At 40.0% G+C, this 19,386-nt stretch overlaps 2 protein-coding genes across 3 annotated transcripts in view; one reads left to right on the forward strand and one right to left on the reverse strand.

Annotated features, from left to right (window-relative positions):
- The window catches only part of CYP7B1 (cytochrome P450 family 7 subfamily B member 1), a 364,976-nt gene that overhangs the window by 302,350 nt on the left and 43,240 nt on the right, over positions 1-19,386 (forward strand). For both annotated transcript variants that reach the window (XM_073583924.1, XM_073583923.1), the window contains exon 5: positions 15,308-15,486. In XM_073583924.1, the coding sequence (XP_073440025.1) occupies positions 15,308-15,486 (179 nt within the window). The remainder of the gene's footprint in view (positions 1-15,307; positions 15,487-19,386) is intronic.
- On the reverse strand, positions 4,677-8,780 carry LOC141096975 (uncharacterized). The gene is made up of 2 exons (XM_073583925.1): positions 8,012-8,780; positions 4,677-5,599 (listed from the first exon to the last, which is right to left on the reverse strand). Exons 1-2 carry the CDS (start codon positions 8,741-8,743, stop codon positions 5,585-5,587), a joined length of 747 nt encoding a protein of 248 aa, XP_073440026.1. The 5' UTR covers positions 8,744-8,780; the 3' UTR covers positions 4,677-5,584.

The raw sequence follows: 19,386 nt of genomic DNA on the forward strand, positions 1-19,386 counted from the left end.
AGCAAAATCACTAAAGAAATGGGGCATTTATTTGGAAGTTCCCACTGCAAAGAAAAGGCTGAAGGTAGTCATTGTTGCATAATCTTACAATGAATAATTTCTTATTCAAGGTCAAATTGTAGTGATAATTCATTCTAAAACCTGGAATGTCCCTGATGGCAAAAGCAACTAAGAGAATCAAAGGATATCTGAGTGAGTCCTTTACTGTAGTCTCATGTAAGGTAACTTATTAGATGTAGATCAAGTCATATAACACATTCAAACTTATCAAATAAAACCATTCTTCTAGCTGCCATATACTGTATATGCAAAGATCAAGTAAAGACTTCATAGCTGTAAGATATTACTCTCCCTACACTGTATATAAATATATATGTTAACTCATAAAAAGTGTGCATCATTCTGTTATCAGATGAGTTATACTATCTGTTTATTTTGAGCTGCTACATTAATATGTGGTAAAGACTTAATGAATTAGATTGTTACCCTGCAACAGTGTAATCATGACTGCACAAAACAGACTATTCTGCATGATTCATTTTATGAGTACTTCAAGGCCACTAAGATATGACAAACTGTAGCAGTGAATAGTAGTTCAGTGGTTTGGAATAAATCTATACAGTGGCGTGTAAAAGTTTGAGCACCCCTGGTCAAAATTACTGTTATTAAGTTGAAGATGAAATGATCTATACAGCTATAGAAAAAAAAAAATTAAGAGACCACTGCAAAATTTTCAGTTCGTCTGATTTTTCTCTTTATAGGTATATTTTTGGGTAAAATGCAAATTGCTCTTTTATTCTATAAACTACTGACATGTCTTCGAATTTCCATGCACTAAATTTTGTATCGATTTTCAGAAAATTAGAACTGGTCAAAATAACAAAAAAATGTAGTGCTAGCAGACCTCAAATAATGCTAAGAAAACAAGTTCATAATCATTTAGAAACCACAATACTAATGTTTTAACTCGGGAAGAGTTCAGAAATCAATATTTTGTGGAATAACCATGATTTTTAATATCAGCTTTCATGTGTCTTGGCATGCTTTCCACCAGTCCTTCCCACTGCTTTTGGGTGACCTTATGCCACTCCTGGTACAAAAATGTAAGCAGTTCTTTGTTTGATGGCTTGTGACTATCCATCTTCCTCTTGCTTACATTCCAGAGGTGTTCAATGGGGTTCAGGTCTGGAGATTGGGCTGGCCATGACAGGGATTTGATGTGGTGGTCCTTCATCCACACATTGATTGACTTAGCTGTGTGGCATGGCGCGTTGTCCTGCTGGAAAAAAAACAGTCGTCAGAGTTGGGGAACATTGCCTGAGCAGAAGAAATCAACTATTTTTCCAGGAAAACCTTGTATGCGGCTTGATTCATATGTCGTTCACAAAGATTAACCTGCCCAAATACAACCTTGCTGAAGAATCACCTGATCATCACCGATCCTCCACCAAATTTCACAGTGGGTGCAAGACACTGTGGCTTGTACACCTCTCCAGGTCTCCGTCTAACCATTAGATGACCAGGTGTTGGGCAAAGCTGAAAATTAGACTTATTAGAGAAGATTACCTTACTCCAGTCCTCTATTGTCCAATCCTTATGGTCTTTGACAAACTTCAGCCTGGCTCTCCTTTGCGTCTCAATGATGAAAGGCTTTTTTTTCTAGCTTTACATGACTTGAGCCATCCCTCTAGAAGCCTGATACAAACTGTTCTTGCCATGCACTTCACCCCAGCTGCCATTCTCATTCCTTTTGTAGGTCTCTTAATGTCATCCTGAGGTTGCTGAGTGACATTTGAATAAGATGACGGTCATCTCGGTCAGTGGAGAGTTGTTTTCACCCTCTGCCGGTCTGTAGCTTTGTTGTCCTCAATGTCTGCTGCTTGACCTTGTTGTAATGGATTGTCATCTTAGAAATTTTTAGGATGGAGGCAAAATGACAGTCACTGTATCCCTCTGATAGTAAAGCCCAAATTGAGCACTTCTTTTCCTCACTCAAGACTTTTCTTTTCAACTCCTTTTGGCATGGTTAAAATCTATTTTTTCATTCCTATTACTTTTGGGATATTACTAGCACTTGTTTTGCCATCCAGCTTGTTCTTGGGTTTTTTTATAATTTCCTTCATTAAATAAGATTAGGTTCAGGTGATCACCTAATCAGAAGCACATTAAGTAGAATGAGGTGTACTCTGGTTAGAATTCAGCTGACACTGGGATGGAATGGCTGTCAGACATGTAGAGAAGCTGATTTTAATAAAAAACTGTGCAGGAGACTGTTAATATGTATATATTATTACAAAAAGAAAAATGTCAGTATTTTTTTTTCTTTGCCCACTCTACAAAGTTAATGTGTCATCTTTAACTTCAGGCCCTTTAGAGATCATTTTAACCAGGGGTGCATAAACGTTTACATGACACTGTACCACAAATACATAGGATCCAATTCAATAAAGAGTTTTTGCCAGAAATTTGGTGTAAAAGAATTTGATCAGTTTCAATATCATGCAACTTTTGGCTTTTTCATACCAGTCTCATCTGGCTCCCCCAAAATGGAAGGAGTCTTGACAAGCTGCTGTGTAACTTACTCCAGAATCCTACTTCAGTCTCCAAATGGAGTAAGATTTCTTGGGAGGTGCGCACTGCACTCCACTTTTCAGACACACTGTAATCATTTAAGGTTTGCGCCTCTTAAAGGGAACTTGACAGGTCCCCCATTCTCTACAACCCACCAACATTTGTATATGTATTGCAAAATTTCCTGCCTAACTAGCCCTTTATACCCTAAAGGTACTGTCACACTTAGCGATGTACCAGTGATCCCGACCAGCGATATGATGCGGTCAGGATCGCTGGTACATCGCTTAGTGGTCGCTAGTGAGCTGCCACACAGGCAGATCTCACTAGCGACATCGCTGGGGTCGGGGGTCGCTACTTACCTGTCACACTAGGCGATCCTGCGTCCTCCCTCTCGGCTCCACGCGTCGCTCGTCTCTCCACAGGAAGCTGACGACGAGAAGCGGTCCTGGACGTTGTCGCGCGATCAGCGATAACCAGCAGGGGAGCAGGTCGTAGGTAAGTATCAGACACAGCGATGTCGCTAGCAATATCGCTATAACGTCACAAGTTATAGTGATATTGCTAGCGATATCGCTTAGTGTAACAGGCCCTTTAGTCACCTAAACACATGTTTAAAAAAGTATTTCGAAACTCCATTTTTCTTATGCAAATGAACCTTTTCACCAGTTGATGGGGTGCTTGTTTCCCCAGACTAGTGGTTCTCATCACATATGGGCGTGATAACATGATTTGCAAGAGTCGGTGTCATCGCCAGCTCTCTGCAAATATCACACATGTGCTTGTCTTTCTTCAGCCACATCATTGCGACTCTGAAGCCTGATGAACAAAAGGTTAATTTGCATGAGGAAAACAAAGTTTATAAATACTTGTTTTAAACATGTGTTTAGATGACTAAGGGCCCAGTCACACATAGTGACGCACCAGCGATCCCGACAACAATATGACCTTGTCAGGATCGCTGGTGTGTCGCTACATGATCGCTGGTGAACTGCTAAACAGGCAGCTTCACCAGCAATCAGCACCAGCAACACGCAGGTAACAAGCAATGCACGTCGCTTAGTTACCCACTGTGCACCTTAGTTACCAGTGCGCTGGTGCAGGGAGCTGGTAACCAAGGTACACATCGGGTTTCTAAGCATTTTCCTTAGTTACCAGCGCTAGCTCGCTGGTCTCCCGCCTGTCACACGCAGCGATACGTGCTGGCCAGCAGGAGACCAGCGATCAAAAAAATGTCCTGGCCATTCCAGGACGATCAGTGATAACTGGCAGGGGGCCAGTCGCTGATAAGTGTCAAACACAGCGATCTCGCTGGTGAGATCGCTGTTGCGTCACAAAACTTGTGACTCAGCAGCGATCTCGCTAGCGAAATCGCTATGTGTGATGGGGGCTTAAGGGTATAAAGTCTATGAGACAGTATCAAACAGAAAGCTCCGGTGACTGAAATGGTGACTCCCATAACAGAACATAATGCTATGTAATTCATAGTGGTGTCAAAATAAGACTATGTGACCTAAGAGAATTATGCCAAGAATTGTCAGATGTGAATTCTGTATGGAAGAACTAGTGAGAGGATAAATAAAAAAATCCTGCAGTTAGCGTTGTATATCTAGTGGGTACAGTGAGTTGCACCCAGACCATGAAGCTTTGGGGGCACCAAAATTACCTTTGTTGCATAAGAGAAGACCAATAAAGTAATAGTTGGAGATCTCTTAATGGTACCCAGAATTTTCAATTCTTGCGATGGCCTGCAGTGCTATTTTGAACTAAAATACATCCTTACCTGGCCCAGCTAAAGCCTACAGCGTGGAAGTCTAACCACAACCCAAATACCCTGGCTCCTGTTATGGGTCACCTAGTGAGATGGCTTCACTGAGCAGGTCTGTATTAATTTATGATCACAGACCATATCAAAGCTGAGCTGAACTTTTAGTCATAAATCAGCTGAGAGGTCCTCCAAAAGACAGATTTAAGAGTTACAAACACTCAAGTCAGTAGAAGCTGATGATTAGACAAAACCGTTGGCACAACCCTGTAGTATTAGTGGTGCTCAAGTAGGATCCCAATCCGTGACTCGTGATATACAAAAACTTGGAACACACTTGTGGATTCTGATGCAGAAAAGTGATTGATTTTAATAAAGTACAGTACATACAAATAGACGTTTCGGTCTATGACCTTCATCAGTGTACTGTAGGCATGAAATAAAAATAAAAACAACAATAAACATAGATACAAAGAAAGTATATACAAAAACTGGGTCGCTCAAACAGAATCGATCATAAACATATGCAGAGACATCAAATTCATTAATGCACATATGTGTAAGGTGTATATGAAAAGGAATAGTGGTGGAAACCAAGGTCTACTGAGTAAGAGAGACACATACCGTGAGACTGTACTGTGAGCTCAAAAATAATTGGGCATAAATCTAGAAACCCTATGAGAAAAAGGGTATAGTTATAGGACTTAAGGTACACTGGGTGGTGGGAATATAACATACCCGAATTACATACCAAAGAATGGGGAGGCACTAAAGGCCGTTTCTCTGCAAAAGAGAACATATGGAGCTAATGAAAAAAGTCCCATGTCAAAATATAGATAAATTAAGTATCCATAAGGGCTTACCGTTGCTTGTAAATAGTAAATGGACGCGGTATCCGCCGCAAGTCAATAGCGCTATGCTAATGGGGAGCGTCAGGGTTTATATCCCTGAGAAATGTGGAGGCTGAGTGAATGAGCGCAGACCGGAAGTGCGCAACCGGAAGTGAGCCTGGCGTTTTGCGCTCCACTAACATCATCGTGCGCTCCAGGCACTGAAAAATGACAGGGAGGGGGCGTAGATAAGTAACGCCAGTGTGTGTGTATGAATACTAATGAGTGGGATGGATTGGGAGGAGGTGCAAGGTGATGACTAGGTTGCCATAGTAACCGCTAGAACGTAGTTACAGGAAGTGCCAGGGAATAAGGCAGAGAAAGTTCAGTGCTCTGGTGACGGTGATTTCAAGACAATTCACAATTGTTGGTTCTGAAATAAAGATGAAAACAGATTATTATGCGGTATGCAAATTTAGATACATAGTATGTTATCATATAGATCATACCACCTCATATCCCAATAATAATATCATATGATAGCCCATATATTAGCCCATAGATTGCAAATATGGTTACGATGGAAGGAAGGATTGTATATCATAGTCCTTATTTAACCCCTTGGGCGCCAGGGTATTGAGCTCATGAATCCAGTAGGCCTCTCTTCTTTTTAATATATTAATCCGGTTACCCCCCCTGCGTGACGGATGAATTTGTTCTATAACTTGGAACTTCAGTTGTGCAATAGTGTGTCCAGCAGTAATAAAATGATGAGGAACCGGAAGGAGCATATTTTTGCATCTGATAGTAGATTTATGTTTGGATATCCGATCCCTTATGTGCTGTGTAGTTTCCCCCACATATAATAAGCCACAAGGGCATTTGATGATATATATCACAAAAGAGCTGTCACAGGTATAATACTCTCTAATATCATACTTTCTGCCTGTGTGGGGGTGATGAAAGGTATTTCCTTTCTGAATGTTATTACACTGTGTACACTGAAGGCAAGGGAAGGTACCATATTTAGGATTTTTTAGAAAGCGTTGTTGACTATAGGGACGAGGAGAGCCTATGTCTGCTTTAATTAAAATGTCACGTATATTTCTGGGTCTCCTAAAACAAGGGAGAAAAGGTTTTTTAAAAGCCTCTATATTCGGATAGGCAGTTGTCAGAAGGTGCCAGTGGCGTCTTATGTTAGAATGTATTCGATAGGCTAGGGGATGGTAATCATGTACAAATGCGATCCGGTTGGTTACCTTGGGTTTGGGAGGGGAATTTAAATCTAAACTATTCAATGTGTGAGATGGATAACCCCTCTCCAAAAATTTAGTACGCATCTCATTCATACGTACTTTCTGTACCTCCGTGTCTGAGACTATCCTCTGAACTCTTTTCAATTGCGATTTGGGGATAGCATTCTTCATTTTTGTCGGGTGAAATCTTTCGTAATGAAGCAAGCTATTACGATCAGTTGGTTTTCTAAAAAGATCGGTGGAGAGGTTGCCCAAGTTGTCTTTAATGACTAGTGTGTCCAGGAAATTGATCTGGTCATTATGATGTGTCATTGTAAAGCTGAGGCCTGGCCAGGATGTTTGTAACATGGAGAAAAAGGCATCCAAGGTGTCAAGTGATCCACTCCAGATGCAGAAGATATCATCGATATATCTCTTCCACACTATAGAATAGGTGCGGAAGAGAGCATCTTGATATATGACACAGTCCTCAAGGTGGGCTACGTAGCAATTTGCATAAGGGGGTGCAGTGTTAGAGCCCATCGCGGTCCCCCTAGTCTGTAAATAATATTTGTCCTCAAAAAGAAAAAAATTTTTTGTTAATACTATAGACAGGAGTTCACAGCAGAGGTTAGTCTGTTGTGGATGAAATTTAGACAATTCAAGTAGCCTACGTACTGACTGGATACCCTCCGTATGAGGAATAGACGTGTATAAGTCTATGACATCAAATGTAACCAGGATAGCATCCTGGGGAATTGGGCCTAAATTATGGATAATATCAAGGAAGGCTCCTGTGTCTAGTAGGAAAGATGGTGTTGATTTTATGAGAGGTGTCAGAATTTTTTCCAAGTATTTCGAGATGGGAGAGAAGATGGACTCTGTAGAGGCCACAATCGGTCTACCTGGTGGATTATTTACGTTTTTGTGTATTTTAGGGAGAATGTAAAAGACAGGTGTGATTGGAGATTGTTTAGTTAAATAACCACAAGTTTTGTCATCCAACATTCCACTAATTTTGTATTTGGATAAAGTGTCCTGGATTAATAGTCTGACTTCATTGGTAGGATCATGAGGAAGTGGTTTATAAACCGACGTATCGCCAAGTTGGCGATAAACTTCATCTAAATACATGGATTTGTCTAGAATTACAATGGCTCCCCCCTCGTCAGCCGGTTTGATGATAATCTCCTTATCATCTTGTAAGGTTTTGAGAGCTAGTTGATCAAGTGTAGTCAGGTTTGACGGGAAATGGACCTTGCCCTTATTGATATCACCCCTGAGGCTCTGAAAAGTGTCATCTATGAAAGAGATAAAAGTCTCTAGGGCATGAGACCCCATGGGTGGTCTATAATTACTCTTATTCCTAAGACCCAGGCTGTCGGATGATATCAATGGTGAGTGCGACGGTATAGATTTGTTTCTGTTATCAATAACACTAGAGAAATGTAATTTAAGTCTTAACGATCTATAGAACCTTTGAAGGTCCATATCAAGATTGAATGTGTTATATTTATAGCTAGGACAAAAAGAGAGACCCCTCTGTAGCATACGATGTTCCGCTATACCTAGATTTTTTGATGAAATGTTAACTACAAGTGGGTCATTACCTGCGAGCGGGTTATGCGACCAAAGTCCGTGTTTCTGCGTAGGTCTCTTCCCCCTCCGGGTCCTATTCTTTTTGAAGGTCTGCGTCTCTGTCCTAAAAAACGACTTGATGGGGCCTGTCTCTCGTAGTCTGAACCTGAGGAAGAAATGTCCGTGGTAGACCTGTAATTTGAGTGAGTGTGGAAGTTCCCGGAACTGTAGGTTTCTCGCCATTTATACACTCTGTTCTGTTCGTAGTCCTCTGTATCTCGAACAAATTTATTCCTTTTCCTTGTCTCGGTGTCCCGTCGATGTTGCTCAATGACGCTGTTGATCTTGGTTTTCAAATTGTTGAATTCCTCAGTGGTAGTTGAAGATGCTAGCTGTGTTTCGATGTTGGAAATCTCTTCCTTGCACTTAGTGATTCCCAGGTGCAGATGCTCTAACGTTAGAGTGATAAGGTCAAAGGAACATTTATTAGTAATTTGCTCAAACCGCGAGCAAAAATCATGTGAATCACTGAAAAGAGTGGGACGTAAGGGGACCCGTAGCCCCCTAGGAATCCTCCGAACTTTGAGGTATTCCGTTAGAGTGACACAGTGTAACTCAAGGTTAGTGCATCGCCTGAGTGTTTTCTCCAGATCACGACCTCTGGTCTCTTTAGGAGGAAGTCTAAGGAAATCACTCGGCAAGGTAGACTGTGCTATAATGTTCGATGTCTCCTCTGCATTATATGAAAAAGTCAATGAAGACATAGCCCAGAGAGGGTGTGCTCAGCGTAAGGGTTACTATAATTAGACAAAACCGTTGGCACAACCCTGTAGTATTAGTGGTGCTCAAGTAGGATCCCAATCCGTGACTAGTGATAAACAAAAACTTGGCACACACTTGTGGATTCTGATGCAGAAAAGTGATTGATTTTAATAAAGTACAGTACATACAAATAGACGTTTCGGTCTATGACCTTCATCAGTGTACTGTAGGCATGAAATAAAAATAAAAACAACAATAAACATAGATACAAAGAAAGTATATACAAAAACTGGGTCGCTCAAACAGAATCGATCATAAACATATGCAGAGACATCAAATTCATTAATGCACATATGTGTAAGGTGTATATGAAAAGGAATAGTGGTGGAAACCAAGGTCTACTGAGTAAGAGAGACACATACCGTGAGACTGTACTGTGAGCTCAAAAATAACTGGGCATAAATCTAGAAACCCTATGAGAAAAAGGGTATAGTTATAGGACTTAAGGTACACTGGGTGGTGGGAATATAACATACCCGAATTACATACCAAAGAATGGGGAGGCACTAAAGGCCGTTTCTCTGCAAAAGAGAACATATGGAGCTAATGAAAAAAGTCCCATGTCAAAATATAGATAAATTAAGTATCCATAAGGGCTTACCGTTGCGCACTTCCGGTCTGCGCTCATTCACTCAGCCTCCACATTTCTCAGGGATATAAACCCTGACGCTCCCCATTAGCATAGCGCTATTGACTTGCGGCAGATACCGCGTCCATTTTCTATTTACAAGCAACGGTAAGCCCTTATGGATACTTAATTTATCTATATTTTGACATGGGACTTTTTTCATTAGCTCCATATGTTCTCTTTTGCAGAGAAACGGCCTTTAGTGCCTCCCCATTCTTTGGTATGTAATTCGGGTATGTTATATTCCCACCACCCAGTGTACCTTAAGTCCTATAACTATACCCTTTTTCTCATAGGGTTTCTAGATTTATGCCCAGTTATTTTTGAGCTCACAGTACAGTCTCACGGTATGTGTCTCTCTTACTCAGTAGACCTTGGTTTCCACCACTATTCCTTTTCATATACACCTTACACATATGTGCATTAATGAATTTGATGTCTCTGCATATGTTTATGATCGATTCTGTTTGAGCGACCCAGTTTTTGTATATACTTTCTTTGTATCTATGTTTATTGTTGTTTTTATTTTTATTTCATGCCTACAGTACACTGATGAAGGTCATAGACCGAAACGTCTATTTGTATGTACTGTACTTTATTAAAATCAATCACTTTTCTGCATCAGAATCCACAAGTGTGTGCCAAGTTTTTGTATATCAGTAGAAGCTGATGGATTCTCAGATAACTTATTCTGTGACCAGCAATATGAAGAGAAACTAAACGCCTGTAACTGGCAAATGGTGCAACATTTTTGACAAAATCTAATAGTGAAAGATATTTGTAACCCAAAAAACATGTATTTAGGAAAAAAAATTGTCTCCCATGGTGTCCATAACCTTTAAACTACTATTGCCATGCAGATCTGAAAGCGGATTCGCTGCATTGATGAACATTATTTGAGCAAATTTCAGGTTTTCTGTAGATTTTAAAATCCACAATGCATTGATTATTATGTACAGATGTTTCCAAAACATGTGAATTTGGCAAAAAATAAAGTGCCACCTTCACATTTGTTGGTGGCAGAATGTTGGACTTTGTTCGTTTTTTTAGGTCTGTAGTCAACTTGAGACTAAATTTACATATTCGTGAAAAATGGTTGGAGCATGGACCTTGATGTCTGGACTGACTGTGAGTCCCTTGATCCAAACTCAACAACATCATAAGCACGGAAAGGGCTGTTAGGATCAGGTCAGGAGATCTGTGGCTGATCTGGACGTCATGGTACTTCCTTGTGCAATATTTCTTGGAATCTGAATTTAGCCAAACCTTGATATTTACTGTATTTGATCATAGGATAGACAATTATAGATAACCATTAAAATGTTACAAAATTTTCTCTGATTCTTCAGAACAATCTTTGAGTTTTGCCAGCATGATGCATACTGTATTTCTTGTTATAAGTGAAAGAAAAAAGTTGTGGGATCACACAGCTGAATAATCAAAAACAATTCTGATTTATTTCACACCATCATAAAACCGTGTAGATATATCCACAAATGGATAAAAACAGAGCCACATTCTTACGCGTTTCTGGCCCTTAGTCATAGAATGTATCAAAATAACAACTAGAGAAGTAAGCTACCAAAGTCATAGAAACTCATACCTGTATAAATTACTTCTCTAGTTGTTATTTTGATACATTCTATGACTAAGGGCCAGAAACGCGTAAGAATGTGACTCTGTTTTTGTCCATTTGTGGATATATCTAAACGTTTTTATGATGGTGTGAAATAAAGAAGAATTGTTTTTGATTATTCAGCTGTGTGATACGACAACTTTTTTCTTCCTCTTATTGTGATCTGACGATCAGACGGAATTGTTTGGATCGCTGCTGACAAATTCAAGGCTACCAGGCACATTGACACAGTGAGGCATTCCATTTTTCCCTATATTTTTTTGTTTGTATTTCTTGCTATATTTCCATTTCTTACAATTGGACGCTGCATGATTGGAGTTAACGATGGTCATATTATAGTGGGCATGTCTAGATTTTCCAAAGGGGAAAACTCATCTGAAGAAAATAAAATTAATACAAATTGATGACTGTTTTTGTTACATATTATAATAGGAGAGTACCACACTTCTAAGTAAAGTGGGTGCTCGGACAGGGTCCCAATCCTTTTATACCATATCGAAAAGAATCCAGCACTTGCTATATGATTTCATCTTCGTAGTGTGACAAAATCACTGGCAAAGTACTGGAGGGAAGATATGTTTTACAGAGGCTTTTAGCTTCAGTGATATGAAACCTAGAAGTTTTGCTTAAGCACACTAAGTGCTGAGAGGGGTTAATCGGCCATTTTAAGGGCTAGTTTTTCGGTGAACAACTGAAGAGCAAGTGGTTGTTCACCATATCGTCACCCCCAGGGTGGCATTTAGAAGATGAAATAGCAAGCCTTTTGAATCATTAGGTGTTCGGTGTGCCTGGAGATGAGAGCTCCATAGCTCTGTTTATAGTATGGGCTAACGACTGAACTGTGATATGTTTTTTTTCCTGAGCGGGTGTATCCCCGCAGCAACACGGACTGTGTTGTATACTATGTTTTCTTTTTCCTTAGGCCAGACAAGCCGTGTTTATTTTTTGCTAACTTTGCACTGATTTACGCAGCACCCTTAATATGCCAGTGAGAGATTTAAAGAGACAGTGTTTCTGTGTCTAGTCTACCTCTGTGTGCAACCGAATAAGCCGACCTACCTCAGTAGATATCCTGCAGAGGAAGGCGGTTCTTCTGCACGATATTAGTTGCGCTTTCTCCAGCTCTGTCTCTTTGCAATCACCACCAAGGTCCTGCACTTTATTGTGTGTTTAATAAGCGTCTAAATGGCGTCACTTATTTGTACACTAAATTTGGGCCAGCTTATTAAAGAAATATTCTGCTTTAAAATCATATGCCAGCGAGTGCGGGATTCTTTTCTAAATGGTATTTTTGCTACATATTTACAATGGATATAAGAAAGGTTCAGCAGGACTATCCTAAAATACTCCTGCATTGTAAATATTCTACAATTGCATCGATCTGGTGCTTGTAGTGCTTATGGTGTTACATGATATTGCATGATCAATCATATTATTATATTCATGTACTTTATGTAAACATGAAGACATAATCCGTTTTACAACTGTTTGCACCTCTCATATCATCTGCATTATTGACTTGTTTATATCCAGGTTAATTAAAATTAACTTACTAACAATAGCCAAATCTGCTAATGAAGCCGATGACCTTTTATTACCTGCAGTCCCTTTTTTTGATCGGGTGATTGACAGCTCGCTGTTTGGCTACTGTGTTGTATTTGGGCTGACAAGACTTTTCATTTTAACTCAATTTGCCTGCCTATCAGAATCTGGTGGCAGGCCAGACTCAAGTCACCCAGTTTTGCCTCAGCAGCTTGCTCTGTTTCTCATTAGTACGCATTTATTCAGTGGAAATTGGAAGACAAATGCTTGAAGGCACGTGAACTAAGTATAGCAAATAACGTTTTAAGGCTCACTATTTATACGAACGTTAAAACGAAAAGTCTAATCATAGTCAGGATGGAAGACTGCAAAAAAAAAAAATTTAAAACAAAAATGGAACGGCCTGGAAGTGATTCCTGTAGACAAAGAAAATCAATTGTCTTTGACGAGTTTGGTGTTTACTGTATTTTTGTAGCAGTAAAACACAAGAACAAAATGTGTAAGAAAGAAAGGGGGGTGAGGGTCCTGTTCTTTTGCTGCCTGGTTATCCCTAGGTATTCTTTAAATTGCCTTGTTTGTTCGGCACTAGCACAGAAACAGATGTTGCTGTACTGTGCAAGATAATTTACTGTACCTCGTGGTGCAGAATGGAAGGCGTCCCGAGCTACCCAGCTGGTCTGTTAGTAGCACTCGCTGGTGCCTGCTGAACTATGACAAGTGTGAGAGGCGGCTGTAGGTTTATTGTGATTCCATTCACTGTATATCGTCTGATATTTGCGCAGGTTGAGCCGAATACTGAGCATTTTCTCTCGGATTTGGGAAGAAGGGGGGGGGGGGATGCGTTAGTCAACAGACCTAAATAAGTCCCCCCCCGTCCTTCGGTGATCATAATGTGACTCATTACTGTTGTCATCTAATAATTATCGGCATGATCGCTCATAGCTACAGCCAAGCTCGTCTTCCCCACATAACTGGTACTGGAAGGTAAAACAGATTTGTCATTTACGATCTGACTGCTCCGCCACACTGTGCGCTCTATTATCGTGATTAACTTCTGCCTAAGATATGCTTACCCAATTGTCATCTGTGATACTGCACTGGGCACAGACTGCCACGCTCCCTGGAAAACTGTCAACCGATATGATGTGTCCGCATTACCCTGGCTATAAAATGGAAGCCAGCTATTTTATAGCAGTAGCAGCAGGTTTGAGTATATATATTTATCCTTTTATTCTTTCTCACCCTCGCTGAATTCCTGGGGTAAATAATTTTGCTACATATGTCAGCCACCATTTCTAAAAACATATATTCCAATTGCATTATCATCTTCATATTTTTTAGGTCTGCAGACAGCAAGAACAAAAAAAAAACAAAAAAAAACGGAGGCTGGGACCATTGATTTTGTACCGTGTAAAGTTTTTTGTTGCCAGAGCGCTGCCAGTTGAAATTTATCGTGTCAGGTGCCTTGTGGCTATCCGCAGTAGAGGCCATATTCTGGAACCAGAGTTGTTCCCTGGCTTCGTCACCAACAAGCCGATTTGACTCTGCCTGATTATAGTAACGAAGGCAGTCCAAAAGAATATGCACAGACTCACTGTACGTCACATTGAATCACAGCGCTGGCCACACAGAGCTGACCGCAGCCTCATTTCTTTAGACAAATGCACGCTTAAGGAAAAACCTCCTGCGAGAAAGCATCCAAGGCCACTTTATTTGCTATGCGCGCTGCTACAGATGTAATATTTACTGAAAAGACGTTTGTTATTATCTTTTTCGCATTCGTCGTTTTTTCTTGGGGATCTGCTAACCTTTTGCATTATTAACACGTTGCTTAGATTTATTTCCCTGTATCACCCTTTTTAATTTGGCGCCTACTTCTGCCAAAAAAAGGCTTTATTTGCTTTATATTATTTTAAAAGCCCATTATTAGGGGAGATCAAGCCCCGTTATGGCCCCAATATAAGCTGCTGGAAGAACAGTCAGGTTTGATTACTACAGGAGAGATGCAGATTTAGACAGCAGCTACATGCTGATATGCCTGCGATCACAATGATTTATGCAAATTATTCATACTAATCCCATTGGGACTTCTCCTCAAACTGCCAGGATAAATTGCCGGAAATTACCCATAAAATCTGTCGTGCTAGGAGCAGAAAGGTGAAGGCCACTGGGAACGCAAGGACATTCGACTTCTAAAACATCTTATGATGCATCGTACATTTGCGTTAATATATATCTATCATTAATGAATATTTTACCAAAATCTAGAATTTCACCCGTCTGGCTGGGAACATGATGAGAGATGAAGTTTAGGTAGGTCAGAGCTACATGTCCCAGGATTGCTCGTTCTTTATGTAAATGAATGGCATTTTGTATGCGATCTTAATTATCTCATTGGCAAGGCTTCTAGATTGTGCAGGTTTCCCATAAATTAGAAAGGTATGCTCGAAATGTTTCCATACAAAATTCCTGTGGCTATAATTTTTGGATATTTATAAGCCCCTGTAAACTGTAATTGAGACCCTTTATGTGGATTGCAAGCAGTGTTTTGCCTCCAATGTGATTTTCCTATAACCTCAGCGCAGAGAATATACTCCCGTTATGGAGCCCAGTGGGGCCGTCTAGTCACTCGTGATATATTCTCTTAGCAAATCATAACGGAATCATTGTCATATCCTTATTTTTTTTTCCTTTTCCCAGGTAGTGCTATCAACGAGTCACTGCGATTATGCTCCGCGTCTATGAACATTCGTGTGGTTCAAGAGGATTTTCTTCTGGAGCTGGAGGATGACCAGTCAGTGAATCTAAGGAAAGGCGATTTTGTAGCCATGTATCCTCCAACGCTGCACAAAGATCCTGAGGTCTACGAGGATCCCGAGGTAAATATTCAAATTGAGCTTGTCATCAGTCTCCGGGCACAATGCACAGGCCGAATCTTTTACAGTGCATACATTTTCTAATGTTACTCCTTCTTCTGGAAGTAATCTGTCCATATTCAGTCACAGATTTATGGCCCTGCAGGTGGAAAGGCTTGCAGCTAGTAAAAAAAAAAACTAGTGATGATTTGGACTGCTGGTCCTTTCAAAAATAATGACAATTGCACATTGAATATCAAAAACTTGAGGCTAAATGTGCACTGTCTATGTCTGTGGATTATTTTATAGCTATAGAAGTAATCGGTGGTGGCTTAAACTCCCTAGCAATGGCCAACATTTATTTAATTGCCCTGAGAACATAGAAGTTACAATCAGAATATGAGCCGGTTTTATATCATCATGTGCCATTTTACCTGGGAGCAGTACATGTTATTATAATGGGAATTTATGTAAAGCATTTTAGAACGCAGGTGTCATATCAATTGGAAATATTGAATTATCAATATATAGTGTGCCTTGGGGGAGAAAAGTGGATGCAGCTATGGAGATATCAGATAAATGACCAGGTGGTGTGTCATCCATCAGCATTCAGTTGTGTGACGAAAAGCACACAATAGGGCATCATCCGGGCAATAAACTTAGTAGATTTTGTGGTATTGCTCACCTAGCTGGGATGTATTAGACACAACTCCTAGGCAGGTAGAGATACCGGCTGCTGCTGCTCTGTACGCTGGAGTAAAACCAGCAGTAAATGCAATAGTAAAAAAGATATATGGATAACTCCGTTGCACTGCTGGTCAAGAAGATATCCAATACTTTTAAACGAAGAGCAGTTTTATTATTCTACATGTTTCAGAGTTGAACAAACCCCTTTGTCACGAAAAAAAAATGATGATGCCTTGTGGGTATTGCATCCTGATGAAGAAGTTTGTTCAACTCTTAAACGCTTAGATTAATAAAACTGCACTTACTTCAAAACCATCATCCCCATTGGATATCTTCTTGACACGGGTGCAGTGCAGTGAAGAAGACTTATCAGAATATCCCTTTCTACTATTGTATAGGGAATAAAATCACTTTGAAGATAAGCTGCATGGATGGAAAAGACTCTCTTGCTGCAATGTAGTTCAATGAGAGTTCTCAAAATCAGACAATGAGTTTCAGGGATGTTCAAAAAGAGGCACCACACAATCCCCTCGGTGAGGAACACCTTTTTTCTTTTTTTTCTCTTCTCCTTAAAGGGATTTTCCCACAAACATAATACATTTTAACTAATAGATCTTGGGATAATAATAACTTCCACAATTTGATGTATTTAAAAAATGTGCCTGTGCTGAGATAATCTTATACTGTAAATATGCCCCTGCTGTATACTATGTAATGATTGTGCCTGACCATGCATGGGATCGGAGAAGATTATTTTTGCGAGGCAAAATAATTCACTGCCTGTATATAAGCAATGTTTTACATGAAAGAAAGAATCCTTGTGATCCCTGCTGTAATGTCTGTATCCTGTCTTTCGCTTCCTCCCCTGCCCAGGAGATGTGGTATCATCACACCATGTCCCTGTACGGTCAGACACAGCCATTACACAGTACACAGCAGAGGCACATTTATAAGATTATCTCAGCACAGGAACATTTTGGTTGAACACATCCAATTGTGAAAATTATTGTTATTCCAAGATCTGTTCATTACAATGTTGATTAAACTAACTTGTTCGTGGAAAAACCCCTTTAAATAGGATAACACTATCATGTGCGCTTTTCCCCACAGCTTCTGTCTACATCTGTGTCCATATAGGTAGCAATATATAGTAATGACTCACATGAATATGCCCAGGAAGAATAGACCAGTAACCAATTGAGATGCTACAAAATCATCAATCAATAATCTTTTGTTATTCTGGACTAATATGTGGGGCTAAATAGAACAGATTGTAATGTAACTAAGACATACAGGGGGGAGGACAAGCCAAAAGAAAATTACAATCATACAGTCCATTAATGCAAAACAAATACAACTTTATTGGTCAGATTTATACAAGTACAGGTGGGCAAGATAAAAAGGTGGGCAGATAACCACCATACAACGTGTAGTGCAGGTGCAACCATTGAAAACATCTATTTTGAGATAAACAAAAAATAGTCCTCTTAACATCACATATATTATAGAGAAATTATTCAATACTCTAACTTGCCAGACCCTAAAATTGGTAGGGTATTGTGGAATGGTATATATTTCACACACCATAAAACGAGATAGTACTATCAGGCATTATATAAGGAATGGTGCACTGTATCTTTAAATATTGCAATGAAAGGTCACTGTATTAAACACATATAGTAATTACCTGGCAGCGAGTAAAGATGAAAACACCTGGTCGGCCCGCCCGCCCCAACGCACGTTTCGGATAAAACACTCCTTCCTCAGGGGGAATGGCCCATAATACCCTACCAATTTTAGGGTCTGGCAAGTTAGAGTATTGAATAATTTCTCCATAATATATCTGATGTTAAGAGGACTATTTTTTTAATCTCAAAATAGATGTTTTCACTGGTTGCACATGCCCTCCACGTTGTATGGTGATTTTCTGCCCACCTTTTCATCTTTCCCACCTGTACTTGTATAAATCTGATCAGTAAAGTTTTATTTGTTTTGCATTAATGGACTGTTATGAATGAGTCACCGAAGGAGGAAAAAACAAAAATATAAGCTAAGTCCAGAAAACTGGAGAGGTTGGTAGCTATCGGATTGCAGACCCCTGATCCTATCCACAACAACTAACAGTAGCCGTGGGGGGTTCCTACGATGCCCTAGACCCCTCGATCACAGCCGGAGAACTAAATAGGCCTAAAGAAAGAAAGGGGAAATCTAAACTGCCCCAGAGCAGACCCCAAAGCAATAGGCAGCCCCCAACATATAATGACGGTGAAGCAAGATGAAAACACTAACACAGATAGAAAGATAGGTAGAGCAAAAGATGGGGCCCAAACTAACTAAAAAGGACAGGATAGAAAAGCTGCTGTCTGCAATCCGTAAAAAACCCTACCAAAAAATGTCCCAACCGTCTGATAGGAAAAACAGGCCCTGAAGTCGCTAGGACTTCAAAATGACTATATCAGCACTCAGGTAAATTCTGAAGACAGAGCAAAAAGACAAACTGATCAGAGACAAAAATGGAACTCAGCACACCCCCGACCGGGGATGGCAGAACTCCAAAAAACAAGGGAAACAAAACAAAACTAATAAGTTCAAAAGCAGAACAAAAACTTATCTTTCGGAAGCAGGAGTCAGACTGGTCTCCAAGAATCCAGCAGAGAAATCACCAGCGACTCAGAAGGGCGTCGGCTGCCTTATATCCAGTCAGAAGTTCCTGTTACCAAGTCATCATCTACCAGACCAGGTGTTTGGTAATCAGCCTCACTACCTTCCTTCACCAGAAGAGGGAGTTCATCAGACATCGACGGTGAAGGGGAAAATGAACTCACAACAATGGACTGTGTGATTGTAAATTTCTTTTGGCTTGTCCTTCCCCTTTATGTCCATATAGGTACATGTAGGTGCACTCATCCTGGTCCTACTTGTAGGCTATAACTCTAGTGAAATAATTTTCATAACCACTTGCAGGAACTCAGTCAGTAATACTTGAAAAGTACTAATTTGTATATGCTATGTTATAAAAGGAGTACTCCCATCTTGGGCATTTATGGCATATCCAGTGGATATGCTTCTATTGGAGCTCTGTCAGCTTTTGGAATTCTGGTAGAAGTGAGTGCAGAAAGATTGTTTTTAGAGGTGCAAGACGATGCTTGATTTCAAAAAGTGAGTCAAGTAAATACCCTACATTAATGGAATATTATTATTATTATTATTATTATTATGCATTTATATATTTCGCCA

Source organism: Dendrobates tinctorius, unplaced genomic scaffold (assembly GCF_039654945.1).
Source record: "Dendrobates tinctorius isolate UK_male_01 unplaced genomic scaffold, ASM3965494v1 ptg000082l, whole genome shotgun sequence".
Taxonomy (NCBI): domain Eukaryota; kingdom Metazoa; phylum Chordata; class Amphibia; order Anura; family Dendrobatidae; genus Dendrobates; species Dendrobates tinctorius.